Below are 13,646 nucleotides of genomic sequence, written 5' to 3'. Positions count from 1 at the left end.
GTTAAGTTGAAAACTGTTTTTCTTCTTCCTTCTCGTTATCACTTGTCACTGAGATATGAGAAGAAGTGTGACTTGCAAAACAGAGTCCGGCATGGAGGATCAAATTCATGGTTCCTCAATCCGGCAAAATCAGCAATGTGTACCATCAATCTACCAGATTTCACAATCAAGAAGTGAATTCATAACTTGCAACTAGAATTTCAACTAAAAATTTACATACCACATACTATCATGTCTTACCCAGCAATTGAAGAAAAAAATAACAGCAAGAGGAACACTTGAATTCAAGACCAAAAGGCATAAAAGCATGATGAGACAAAATTTCTTAGGCTGTGTGAGAAGTGCCCTTCTTGTGGTTCTTCAAGGAATTGCAAAATGAGCTGAAACCCGCTTTTAGTTCACCTGGAAGTGAAAGTTGAAGAGGGAGCACCAAGGGAGGAAGTTGCTCACTTTTCTTCCTCACAGAGAGTGGATGTGCCAAAGCTGGCTGCTGCTTATTTAGGCCTTCAATAATAAATGAGAATGCTCCAAAAGTGAGGCAGCTTTGTAGAAGAGCCTGGGGTGCACCTGCAAAATCAGAATCAAATAACGAATAAATATGTACGTCCAGACCTAAGAACTTCCCAACCAAAAATAGCTATTCTAAAAGATACGTTAAACCATACAAAAACTGGTTTAATTGATTGATGTAGAAATGCCAAGCATGAGTGACAAGCCAAAAATGAATAAGAATGAAAAGAAGTGGGATTTTTGTAGATATGAAGGATCTTGTTTTAGCAACAAAATCAATGTGTCACTTCTTTTGAGGTATTTGAATCTGTAATGACGGTGAAGACGTGTGTAAGTCAATGTGTCATTTACTAATTTATAAACAATTGAACTAGATGATATGATGGATACCTGGAAAACTAAGAGCAAGACCAGTGCAACATCCAGCTACTCCAGCATTAATAACTGCGCAGGAAAAAAGCATGATCATGAGATAATGAATGAATAATGTGAAAGTACCAATTCCACATTCAAGTTCTCATACCATCATCCTTTCCTCGCAGCCTCTTCAAAATGCAGACAACCAAGCTGTGCACTCCAGACAAAACTGCAAATGTCTGAAAGGGGAAATACAAAGAAGAGCTTAACTACTGTAATTAAACAAACATACTGCATGGGCAATAATAACATTTAAGAAGAAAAAAAACAGAACTAATTTCACTCAGATAGTCAAACTATCATTTAACAATAGGAATTCTCATACCTTAGCATAAGATCCTGCCTCTGCAAAGGATCCTTTAAAGCCTTTTTTCTTAACCAACCCCGCACCTGAAACACATTCACACAAGGTAAAACAAAAAATCTCAGTTTGATTCATATGCGACATAAACATAAATTAAATTAAATTAAAAAGAAGATAAATTAGGTTGAGTTGAGTAGTAGATTGCTTAAACAGCGTTTGCTCATCTAATAATCCATTGCTAAACTTGATAACAAGCCAGTGTCAAATCTCTAGCTTTTTTAACAAGTATAAAATTTCAGGCCAAATTGAGAAACACAATATTGACCTAAACCCAAACCAAGTTCGAGTGGCTTCGTTTGTTCTAATGCCCTCATTATGTGGAACATGGCACACATAAATGACTGGCATTATCTAAACATGGCGGAGTGATTGCTGAATAAATCGAGCCAAACTCAAGCCAAGTTTGAGTGGCTTGGCTTGTCCTACCGCCCTCATTATGTGAACATGGCACAAAGAAATGACTGGCATTATCCAAACATGGTGGAATGACTCCTGAGTAAACCTTAACAACAACAGACAATCTTCATTCTCTCATAACAACTTCTAACAACTTGGTACACGCAATGAACATATTTCTCTCCAAGTCTATCCATAAGCTTAGACTACACTGTAATTCTCCCACCCCCCCCTTTTTTTCCTCCTCCTCCTCTTTCTCTTAATATAACTTAACCCCAATTTATTGTTCTACCGTCTTATCAATTCCAGCAGGAAATGATACAAATTACACTCCCTAATACAACAATAAATCAACTAACATAACACAAATTTTCCCTGAAAACCACAATTTCACATCTCAAAACACTAGCATACCTCACCAAAAAACTCCAACAACTCGTTAGTCAGTAAGAGAAAACTCACTCTTTTTCGCAAACCCAAAAACACTATTGAATACAATCATACTTTGTCAAACATTCAAAATCCTATATGAGCACCATTCAAATTCCCACATAGAAACACCACAATTAAGCAATTAAAGCATCACACACAGGCATGTAAACATATATATACATATACACAGAGAGAAGGAGAGGGAAAGAGAGAGGACCGTAGCCAAAAACGGAGCCCATGAATGCACCGCCAGCGGAGTCTCCGGCGAACCTGAGAAGGCACACAGCAGGGCCATTGGAGGAGGTGGGGACTAACGAGTTTGAAGAATTAGGGTTAGGGTTGAGGTTGGGATTGGTATCGAGCTCAGTGTCCGTGTCAGGCTTTGGAGAATCCACCGACGTCGTCGCCATGGCCGCTACTCTTTCTGTTTTCTATCAATCAATCTCTTAAAAAGCAGAGAACTCAAATCCAAAACTCAGACAACAATACAGCTTCTTGTGTCATCCGTATTTTAATTTGTTTATTATTTCTTTATTATTTCCTGACATGCCAAAACGGGGTCGCTTTAGTCATTTTCAATTTTATTTTTATTTTTTTAAGGATTTTTCTTATTGAGATGAACGATAATATACTAAACTTATACACACAACATGAATGCTAAGACTCGAACCCAAAACCTTATCTTGGGGAGCAATTACTCCAAACTATTACATCAGTGGGTTCTTTGACCTTTTCTTTTTCTTTTCTTTTTTTGGGTAAGAACTGTGCGCCAAATTGAAGAGAACTCTTTACAAACCCCTTGCACAATGTCAAATTTTCGTGCTCGAGCTAGATGATGAAAAATTATCATGTCCGGTTCTTCTTGGATAGATAGAGCTTCTGGTTTCCATGTTGCCAAAGAGTTGAACAATGGGTGATTCATTGCCTAGTTAATGAGCATGTCTAATATTCAACATTATGTCTTGACGATGACTCATAACCTCCATGCTCTTTAGCACGAGATTTTTGAGTTTGGTAGGTAGGGCTTTACCAATCTTTTTACTACATAGTCTATTTCAACAATTATAACTTGACCTTCTAATAAGTCATCAAATTTAAATTCGATAATTTATATTTGACATTTCCTTTATAGATACTTTTAAATCATTATTTACAAGAATAAAAGAAGACTTCGAGAAATAAAGACAAAAAGGAAGGGCGACGGTGGTAGCAAAATGGAGAGGAGGTCATTGGTGGTTCCGCCACGAGGCGGCGGTCAACGGCGACAAGAGGAGGGGTATTGTTGTCATTATAAAAAAAAAATATTTAATCATGGGTCCCACCCCTCCAAATACAACCCTCAAAAAGGTTCAACACTCTTCATTAGCCCATTACCAGCTCAGCCCTGGAAGCCCACCAGACCCAAGTCAAATGTGTGTGTGAACCAAGCAGCCTTAAGGCCTTCCTTAGCCCCCTCCTCTCTTCTCCATTTCTTTCTTCCGTCTCTCAGAGACTCCGACAGTTTCACTTGCTCCTACAGTCACAGACTACCCTGTTCGGCAGCGCCACCCAATCTTCGGGCCTTGTTTTTGGCTCTGGAAAGGCCAAAAAGGTAACTTTCTTTTCTTTCTATCATATCTGAGTTTTCCCTTTGCAGATTTTCCTATTGATAGTCTCGTCTCTACATTCTTGTAAGCCTATAAGGATCTGGTTGTGTAACTTGTGTTTTATTTTTTTAATTAAATCGGTCACAGCCATAAAATTGTGTTCTTAACAGAGCCTTCTGTTTGGTCCGTGGGATTTGAGGGTTACATTTTTCAAAGAGAAGGATGGGGAGAATGATACTGAATAATGCATTGCGAACAATAGTGAATGCGGAGAGAAGGGGGAAAGCTACGGTGGAGTTGCAACCTATCTCCACAGTCATGTCCTCTTTCCTCAAAATCATGAAAAATCGAGGTAAATCCATTCTCCTCGTTATATGGATTTTGTTAATTAATAATAAATCAGCCTTTTTTTTTTATGCATTACTATTTATTTTAAGAATCTGGGTTGCCGTAAAATTTATATCGGTGGGAGGGTTTTGAAAGCAGTAAACTTGTAGTGATTAAGGATCTCTAGAACTTGGTTGGTATGAGCTCTAGGAATTATTCTTTCGTGCACATATAATGTTTTATATTTTATATTTCTAAACGTAATCGCGATGTCAAATACCGTCATTTACATTAGTTTTGTTGGTGTCATGGATTTCAATGTCAATTTGTGATCCATTTATGAATTACAGATAAGGGACATTCTCCAATAAGTATTTAAGTTAAGGATTGGTTACATACTTCTAATCTCGACTGTTGGATTGCTTCTAAGAGACTACAAATACATTTAATGAATGCAATTCAACGGCCAAGATTAGAAGTCTGTAACCAATCCTTAACATAAAATACTTATTGGAGAATCTCCCTAAAGATAATACCATGTTCATTCTGATGTGAGGCATAATGAGGAATGCTTGGATGAGATAGTTCAAGGTTATAGTGGATTAAATAAATTTGTGCTGTGTGATGGTTGTAGAACTGGGTATTAGAAAATTTACATTACAGGCAACTTGTGAATGATGATGGGTTGTTTGAATTGGGGTATATGATATTCTTTAATTGGTACACAGAACTGCATTCATGCATGTTTTTTTTATCTATATTGTGTCCAAATTCATTTGCTAATTTGTTGCATGTTGTAATGCTTGCGCATGGCACATTTTCTTTAGGTTATATCAAGGATTTTCAAGTTTTTGATCCACATAGAGTGGGGAAGATAACAGTTCAACTACAAGGCAGGGTTAATGATTGTAGAGCTCTTACTTACAGACAGGATGTCAAGGCAAGGGATATTGAAGAGTACAAAATGCAAAAGCTTCCAACCCGCCAGGTTTGTTAACCTCCTGATGTCGAAAGACATGTCAAAATTACTTGATTCTTATTTGTCCCGTTTATTATGTCTGGGAAGGTCTGTGTTTGGAATTTTTTTTAAATGGTCTTTCTCTCTCTTCATGCAGTGGGGTTATGTTGTGATTACTACTCCCGAAGGGGTGCTGGATCACGAAGAGGCTGTTAAACGTAATGTGGGGGGGCAGGTTCTTGGCTATTTTCATTAACATCTTGTGGATGGGAAGAGAGAATTGTTCTCCTATATGATGACATCCTGACTTCCCCAATTAGAATTTGTTGTTTTGTTTACCACAAAATCAACTTATGTGAATCGTGTGTCAACTTATGATTTAGATAAATGGTAGAACAGGAGGATTACTCCTCTTGAAAACGCATAAATAACACTTTATCTATTTCACTTAAATTCACATCTCCCTCTCGCTATCGCTTATCCGATGTATCGATGATCGGAATTCGACTCGGGTTGTGGGATGAGTGATTTTTTTTTTTTTTTTTTGGGTACAATCTTTTCAATATCTTCGATCACCCAGGTCTGCAAAGTCGAGGAGAAATATGCAAGAGCCACCTACATAGGTGGAAGGAAAGGTATTTCTTTTACCAGCATCCCCAAGCCCAAAATCCACGTACATTGGACCAATCGCTGCCTATATTGGCCCAATAGGTGGCCTCACTAGCCTTAGACAATCATTTACATTAATGATTCACTACTACTATCTAGAAAGAAAAAAAAAAACATAAATCAATATATATGGTCAAGATCATTTATCAATTGTATTTTAAAGACAGAGTTCGAGTTAGATTTTTATTGGTCCATGTGCCATGAACCAATAAAAGTTGGATTAAGGGAGAGGGGTTTTTAGGGGTGTAAAAAAATTTCAATATAACTGTAACACTGTCACGTGGTGTTATCAATCCACCTATATTATAACACTGAATATGATTGGTGGATGCCATCCTTTTCATGCATACCAGAACATATATCTATATAAACATTATGAGTTTTTATTTCCCATCTTATGGAATGTCTTAGAAGATCCAAAAACAAACTATTTCTCCTCGTATGTACACTTGAAAATCTAGTCAATTACACATTGCCTTATTGTTTGACAAACTTTCTTATTAGCTTCAAGGATTCAATACTCTTTTTTAAAAGGGATGACTGGTAGAAAGTTTTCACTCAAATGTTTCTGCAACTTTGTTATTCAACTTTTTAAGTGTCTTTGCAACTTTAAATGCAGTCTTTAGGAGTTTTTCATGTCCTTATATGTCACAAGACGTTGAAATTTTGCGATATTGGAAGAAATTAACATGTCATTGTCACCAAACTCCAAATTCAAAATTCATGTTTATCATTGTTTTCTTTGGATGATTGACATCAATAAGCACCAAAGGGGCACAAAATGAAACGACCATGATCATCAATAAGGACCAAAGGGGCACCAACTGAAAGTGCCATGTTCTCCAAAACAAGGGCCCGAATAATTTTTTTCTATAATTACATATTTATATAACAATTAATTGTTTGTAACATAAATTTTGGAGATATGGAAGTAAAATTAAAATATGTAAAGAGTTTGCACGGCTCTATAAGGTCTCAGTCATTTTTATTTGGTAATTATTATGATTTTACAAGAGTTTGGCAAGAATTAAGAATAAATGTTTTACATTAACGAGTCTTCACAAAAACTTATATGAAAACATACTTTCAGCAAGAATTAAGAATAGATAACATTAACACTTAACATCAAACACTGAAGCATGCTAGTAGAAATTGAAATTGAGAATGAATCTCCAATGATTCATACAAAAGCATAGAGAAAAAAATAAATAAATAATAACGGAATGAATTCATAATAGTGTTGTATATTGCATGAACCCAAGTTGGGTCTCATGCAGGTTGATAAATGATTCAAAGTTAGGTTGCAGTGCAAGTCTGCAGAAGTTCCCTTAAGCCAGCTCTCCTGGTGTTTCAACTTTCAACCAGTCAGTAATGCTCTTGATATATGGCTCCGAATTCTGCTCTCCATGCCTGATCATCATCCAGGACTGTGTTTTGTGAATTGGCAGAATCCTCGCGATATAGTGGTTTTAAAGCAGACTCTGGCAATTTACTCTCTGCCAGGTACTGCTTCGTGGTGATCATTTCCATCTTGTGCTTCCTTTTAAGCTTCTCAATTTGCTTCTTCAACTTGTCATTTTCTTGGTGCACGCTCGTAAAATTCTCCTGTGTTTATGGGAAAAGAGATGAAAAAACACAAATGAGAGACACAAACACTTGCATTATTATAATCTGATCCCTTTATGAGTTATATCCAGAGCACCAAGATAGCGTTTTAAGGGTAAAATATGAGTTACCTCTGCAACAGATGCTGCATGTTCAGCTTCTCTAAGCCTAACAAGGAGTTCTCCAGCAGCATGAACAGCTTCTGCAGTATCTCTAAGTTGAATCTTGAGACTTTTGTTCTCCTTCTTCAAAAGTTCCCTCTCCCTCTCTCTTTCCACTCTCAGTACAGAGAGCTCTGCGGCAAGGGATTTGGAAAAACGAGAACCACGACCTTTAGCTCCAGCCTTTGCCGCTGCCCTCTTCACTTCTGCTATTCCTTCCATGATTGCACGGTGCTTTCCCACCAAGTCATTATATTTGTCTTGTAGTTCAGCGTAGTGTTCAACCATTCGAGCATGCCCAAGCACAGATCTATGAAGTGCATCATCCAACTCTTCAGTGCACTGCTTCTCCATTCTCAATTCCATCTCCACCTTCTCTGCTCGCCGGCGGTTGGATTCAAGATCTACCCTCAAGTCATCAGTTAAGGAAATCCAATCGCTCTCCATTTCTGTCCATCTCTGTCTTTCCCTCTCTAGTTCTTCCTCGGTGTTATCTCCATATGTACCACTTTTTCGCAGTTGCATGGATCGTGACAATAAAGAGGATCTCAGTTTCTCAATAGATTTGTTGGGTGATGCATCAGTACGTGACTGCAATTTGCTCCTTAACATCTGAACCTCCTTAAGAAGTGCTTCCTTCTCATTTAGATCAAAATCTGCACCTCCATACCCAAGATCCAACTCATTCTGGATTTCCTTTATTTCACATTTCTCCTTTATAATCTCTGGTTGGAGAATATCAACAGAACTGCACCTCAAAAGCTGCAAAAATTATCAAGAACATGTAAGAGAACTATAAAACATCCACATTTAGGAAGTTCCTATTAAAACCCCCAAAAGTTTGAAAAAACATACACCGTTCCGACCTACCTTGTTTCCATCTTTGAACTCATCATATGGTATCATTTCTTTACTATTTTCTGCAGATGAATCAGATTTCCCACTTTTGTATTGCTCGACCTGAAACAATAAATCAGATTCTCAGAATGTAATATCGAAATTATGTAGAAGACATAATAATTCACTGAGTTTCAAACCCAAAGAAAAAAAAGTTACCAGTTGATTTAATTGCTCAATTTTAGCTGCTTGCTCCATGCAACGAATCTCAAGCTCCTCGTGCTTTGCAGCCTTTTCCATTGCATGCTGATTAAAAGAAAATAGAAATTAGGAAGGATTCCCATATCACAATTTATTCCTGAGTTTAATGTCCAGGTAAGCTTAACGCACCTCTGTAATTAGGTTAGAACTTCCTGCTTCATTAACTGCTACGGTCCATGTCTTCAAGCTATCCTGGGCATCATTGGTATCATCTTTAAACACTCTTCTTTTGCAAGATGCACAAAGTAGAGAGGCAGATGGTCCATCTATGGATGGCCTTGTTTCTGGTATTGTCTGAGCTGAAGAATTAGCTTTGTCAACTTCTGGCCTAGGTTTCAGTGTCAAGTGCTCAAAGGAGAACGAGACTGACGATTTGCTAGGTGCGGAGTTCTGCTGGTGATGGTCAATAATCTGTAAGCCCCTCTGAAGGCTGGCAGCCAATGACTCAGTGGGGCCTGGAAATATCTTGCTTGAACGCAAAGAGGATTGAGTATGTTCATTCTGATTAAGTGACTGTCTCAATACATCTGACTTTAACTTGGAATTGTCTGGTATATTGTTCTGACTGGCTGAACAAATCGATGAAAAGGTGACACTTTTTCTTTGTGCATTTCTAAGCTTTGGAGACTCAGACAACGTTGGGTCTTGGAGGAATGGAGATTGACAGCATAAACTGATTGAAACACCACTTTTGATTGCTGGATTGATAGCCTTCGAGGTGGTAAGAACACTGTTGTCTGCCAATTCAAAGTTGTCCTTAGAAGGAAGAGGAAGCTCATCCTGAGATTCTTTCAGATCAATTTCCTTTTCGTCTGAACTATGAAAATCATCTTCACTGGCCAAGTCTGTATCACAACTTCCACCAAACTGAACAGAATCTCTACTGACAGAATAATCTCTTATATCTTCAGAAGAATTCTGCAGAAGCTGCTGACGTAATTCTCTTACATCATCTTCATCCACATTTACCTCTTCATCAGAATCATTATCTATGTGGGGTAAAATCAAAGAGCGATTCAGGCTCACTCGTAATTGATTCAAGCTTTCACGTACATTTCGGCCTTGAAAATATCCATTATTACTCCCAACTGAGCCACTAGACTTTGCTCTTATAAGTTCTTCCTGCAAACACACATTTCATTAACATCAAATTCCTATTACCTTCAGCTTTCATGGCATAATTCCAGATAGAACTCTAAAGAACTTAGTACCTTCAACTGACGAATTTGATCAGTCAGACCATTGACATCATCTTCTGTTATTTCATTTATTACTGGCTCATTCCTAATATATTTCACTCGTTCTCCAAACCTTAGTGTTCGCAGTATCTCACCATCATTTCTGCATTTAAGAAGCACAAGCAATGTTTCAGAATACTATAAAACCTATCAAGCACACTTCCAAAAAAATGACAACACAATGGCCACATGTATGTACAAATGTATCTGGGCATATCAATAGTAAATCGAACTTTATATTATATAAAGAATTTAGTAGATTAGAGTCAAATACTTGTTATCTGGGGAGATAGCGCAGATGACCGTTAGTTTTGAATTGCCACCAATTGATTCTTGCAGTAAATGAGTTAAGCAAGAAGCCTTATATGGCACATCTTCAGATTTTCCAGACTGAGGCGCTTTTGCAAGAGTATTTACCAAAAGCCTGTACCAAAATAACAACATTAATCATTACAGTTGCAGCACTGGCCAGAGGACAACTGATCGAAAAAGTTTATTACACAAAGTTTTGTGCTATTTCCATAAATTATATTGTTGTGTGACTCTAACTTCATTACACAACAATTATTTGATGCTTAAGAATGTAAAAGTGATGAGAGCAAACTTTATTTCTTAAAATGTCATTAAGAATGCATTTCCTTATACTGTATCAATACTATTACCCTGTAAGTTGTCAACAATAAGGCATCTGATGGAATATAAAGGTTATGGAATCATACCCAAGCCGTGACAAGGACTTCTTTACATATTTGTCTTCCCTTGCACATTGTCTACCTGAGTCATCAACTTTATTTCTATCTAGGCCAGCAAGATCAATAAAGCTCATTCTGCTTGTTTTTGAACTACCAAAACACTTGGATGAGGTCTCCTGCAGAATAAAGTAATTAAGCACTGTTAAGTGATAGACACAAAACATAATCATTCAAGAACCAATAAGGGTTTTGAACTGTAACGAGTTCCATATGCAATGATACCTTACACCATGACTCGATGATGAAAGTACAAACAATATGGGACCTAGAGCTCTTAGAGTTCATGCTAGTTGCTCCAACTTTTCTACTTGAAAGCCCCTGTTCCGTGAACAGAATAGTTGATGAGTACAAAGGAAAAATCCAGAAGAAAAAAAAAAGATAAGTTCTCAATTAAAAAGAATGCATATATACAAATCCTACCTTAATCAGAATTTGTGTCACATCCTCATAGCTAGTCACATACTCCTCAGTCAGGTTCTCAACATACACTCCATTTTTGGGATCATCCTTGATCTACAACAGTTTACCCCAGTTGTATCTTAGGCATATACTAAAGAACCAAAAAAGGAACAAAAAAAACATCAGTGAAAGAACTAAACAGTATAGAAGATCTCTACCTCAAGGTTCCTCAGGGTTGGATCAAGTAAATCTCCTATTTGTTCGTTGTATATCTGTGATAAAGACAATATTAACAAAACACATTGTCAGAATACTACCCTATGTGTTTCAAAAAGAATTTAGAATAATAAGATAAGTATACCTCAAGAAAAGAACAACGGAACTGGTAATTTAACTGTTTCCCTTCGGAGTTCTCTTGCTCCTACATGTAATAGTCCCAAGCAAACATTCATGAACCATGTCAATACACGCCTTCTTTCCTCATTTCCATTTATAAAAAAATAGAAACCAAAAAACATACCTTCTGAATCTCACGGAACAGCATTTCAAATATGCGAGGAACAATGCCCTGGCAACTACCAGGACGGGAATCCTCAACCATAGCACTTGGCGGACCCCATAGAGTGTATGTCTTACCGCTTCCGCTCTAAAGAGAATTCAATGAAAAATATTCACAAAGGAAATACAAAATTGGCCTACTTGAAATGAATGGTATTCATCTATGGATATGAATGAATACCTGTCCATATGACAAGATTGAAGTATTGTAACCGGCTAAGGCATTTTTAACCAACGGCACACCAACCTTCTGAAAAACATCTTCCTGGTAGAAACCAAACAGCACTCATGAATCAAAATGCACTTGCCCTTAGATTTAGAAGCAGAGAAAATAACAAATCTCCAATTCCTCACTCTTCATATTTTTCAAGTTTCACCAAGGAACCTACTTAAGTCTGTATAAAAGGCCTAGTTGCCTAGTTTCTACTAACTAACATCTAAAAGTTAGCAATTTTCACTTATTTTCTGTTCTTTCTTTCAGTTTCCATGCAACCAAACAGAGCATTAATCTACACAGAGCTTAAAAATGGATTTTCATACTGTTTGTACCAAAATTTTCGATTCAGGGGTTAACACATACAATTTTGGAATAATTGAGAACCATACCTGACCGGATTTTGAATCAAAAACCGAATCAAATGAAAATGTACGGTCCCCAACGGATAATGTATGCGGAGAAACCTTCTTAACCGTCCGATCTCCCCAATTTTCACCATCTTTAGTAGGTCTAATTCTCGCCACAACCTATACAAATTTCGAAAACCCAAAGAAAATAAGAAATTAAAAATATAAAAAATAAAAAATTATAAGTTCAAACGTTCAAATACCTTCACTGATGGGTCCGGAGGTGGCAGGACTCCACCGTCGGATGGGTCAGTCTCACTCTGAAGATCAACCAATTCCAAAAGTAAATTTCTAATTCATAATTATTATCCACATTACAAATATCGAAATACTAAGTTAAGGCTATATTGGACAAGCAATATCAACAAAATTTCAAAAATACCTTCACCGATGGGTCGAGAGTAGCGGAGGGTTGTTTCTGGCCGTCCGATGCGGCGACCTCGGTGATCCGAGATTTGGATAAATCGGAAAGCACTGGCTTGGTTGCCGAAGCAGAGTCGTCGTCTACATACTTGGTCTGGACGTTAGGATCGAGGGGAGGGGTATTTTCGGCATTAGAGGAAGGGTTTCGAGAGCTGAAAATGGATTTGCTGGGCTTTGTGGAAATGGATCTGGGAAGGAGGTTTCGAAGCGATGAAGTGGAAATGTTTCCTAAGAACCGAGACTCGCTGGTGCTTGCTGGGTTGCTGTTCTTGGTCCTCATTGTTCTGAGATCGATGGATCAAGCGAGAGAGAGAGAGAGAGAGAGAGAGAGAGAGAGCGCTGTACAGAATTTGAATTTGAAAATGTTTGAAGGAGAGAGGGAAGAGAGAGTTGCTATTTTATGTGGATAAGGAGGATGATGACCGTTGAGAAAGAGAGAAATGATTTATATTTGATTAGGGTTTTTTAAACTTAATGTGATTCAATTTGGATTAGTTCTGAACTGACCATCTTACCCCCCTGAGAGGTGATTTTAATTTTTGCTCCTTATTAACTAGCTCTTAATTTAATGTTAATTTTTTTTTCAATGCATTTACGTAACACTTGCATGCACAAATATAAATTACTTAAAGTATTTCAATTCATATCATTAAGCCAACGGGTCTAACTCGGTGAGAAATGGCATTCGACTTTGGATATAAAAAGTAACACCAAGAGGCAAGAGTCCCATTCGACCACCTCAGTCTAAGATTTTCAAATTAATTTTTAATTGTTTGGACATATTATATTCGCAACTGAGTTACATCTTCATTTTAGTCTTCTTTTCAGGAGCCAAGTATTATTCCACGAATTTATTTATTGATTGAGGGTTACTATAATTATGAATATATGTATATAAAATTACATTTGTACATTCATCAACACATAAGAAACTTTTAAATAAAGCTCAATTTAAAGGACAAATTAGTCAATATCTCATATAGTTCAAATAAGTAGCCGTTGTGGCCGGTGGAGCAAAAGTTGTAGTTAGTCAAACTCGCGGTAGCTGTCACGAAAGCTCAGGCGTGCCCCTTAAAATCGTATTTTACATGAAAAGCCCTAACTAACCAAAATTACGTGTCTACCCAGC

General features: G+C 37.3%; 3 protein-coding genes across 4 annotated transcripts; 1 reads left to right on the top strand and 2 right to left on the bottom strand.

Moving 5' to 3' along the window:
• Positions 1 to 158: 158 nt before the first annotated feature.
• LOC110758271 (chloroplastic import inner membrane translocase subunit TIM22-2) lies at positions 159 to 2,624 on the bottom strand. The gene is made up of 5 exons (XM_021960093.2): positions 2,337 to 2,624; positions 1,253 to 1,317; positions 1,034 to 1,106; positions 901 to 954; positions 159 to 567 (listed from the first exon to the last, which is right to left on the bottom strand). The coding sequence occupies exons 1-5, from the start codon at positions 2,527 to 2,529 to the stop codon at positions 326 to 328; spliced, it is 627 nt and encodes a 208-aa protein (XP_021815785.1). The 5' UTR covers positions 2,530 to 2,624; the 3' UTR covers positions 159 to 325.
• A 903-nt stretch (positions 2,625 to 3,527) lies between these two features.
• On the top strand, positions 3,528 to 5,443 carry LOC110747577 (small ribosomal subunit protein uS8my-like). Of its 2 annotated transcripts, none has more exons than XM_021947725.2 (4): positions 3,528 to 3,710; positions 3,853 to 4,057; positions 4,860 to 5,020; positions 5,148 to 5,443. In XM_021947725.2, the coding sequence occupies exons 2-4, from the start codon at positions 3,928 to 3,930 to the stop codon at positions 5,244 to 5,246; spliced, it is 390 nt and encodes a 129-aa protein (XP_021803417.1). In that variant the 5' UTR covers positions 3,528 to 3,710; positions 3,853 to 3,927; the 3' UTR covers positions 5,247 to 5,443. The 2 variants fall into 2 exon arrangements, with proteins under 2 accessions (XP_021803417.1, XP_021803418.1); XM_021947726.2 differs by having other exon boundaries at positions 3,531 to 3,710; positions 3,876 to 4,057.
• A 1,328-nt stretch (positions 5,444 to 6,771) lies between these two features.
• LOC110758311 (kinesin-like protein KIN-12F) lies at positions 6,772 to 12,935 on the bottom strand. Its single transcript, XM_021960132.2, has 17 exons — positions 12,477 to 12,935; positions 12,298 to 12,354; positions 12,077 to 12,214; positions 11,652 to 11,735; positions 11,433 to 11,558; positions 11,274 to 11,333; positions 11,131 to 11,184; positions 10,934 to 11,026; positions 10,736 to 10,831; positions 10,481 to 10,629; positions 10,036 to 10,185; positions 9,735 to 9,864; positions 8,653 to 9,645; positions 8,482 to 8,568; positions 8,296 to 8,385; positions 7,396 to 8,187; positions 6,772 to 7,264 (listed from the first exon to the last, which is right to left on the bottom strand). Exons 1-17 carry the CDS (start codon positions 12,795 to 12,797, stop codon positions 7,025 to 7,027), a joined length of 3,660 nt encoding a protein of 1,219 aa, XP_021815824.2. The 5' UTR covers positions 12,798 to 12,935; the 3' UTR covers positions 6,772 to 7,024.
• Between the last annotated feature and the right edge of the window lie 711 nt (positions 12,936 to 13,646).

The sequence above is a fragment of the Prunus avium genome, chromosome 4, assembly GCF_965620075.1.
Source record: "Prunus avium chromosome 4, drPruAviu1.hap1.1, whole genome shotgun sequence".
Taxonomy (NCBI): Eukaryota; Viridiplantae; Streptophyta; class Magnoliopsida; order Rosales; family Rosaceae; genus Prunus; species Prunus avium.
Note: the sequence above shows the minus strand (reverse complement) of the source record. Positions and strands in the feature narration are given on the sequence as shown.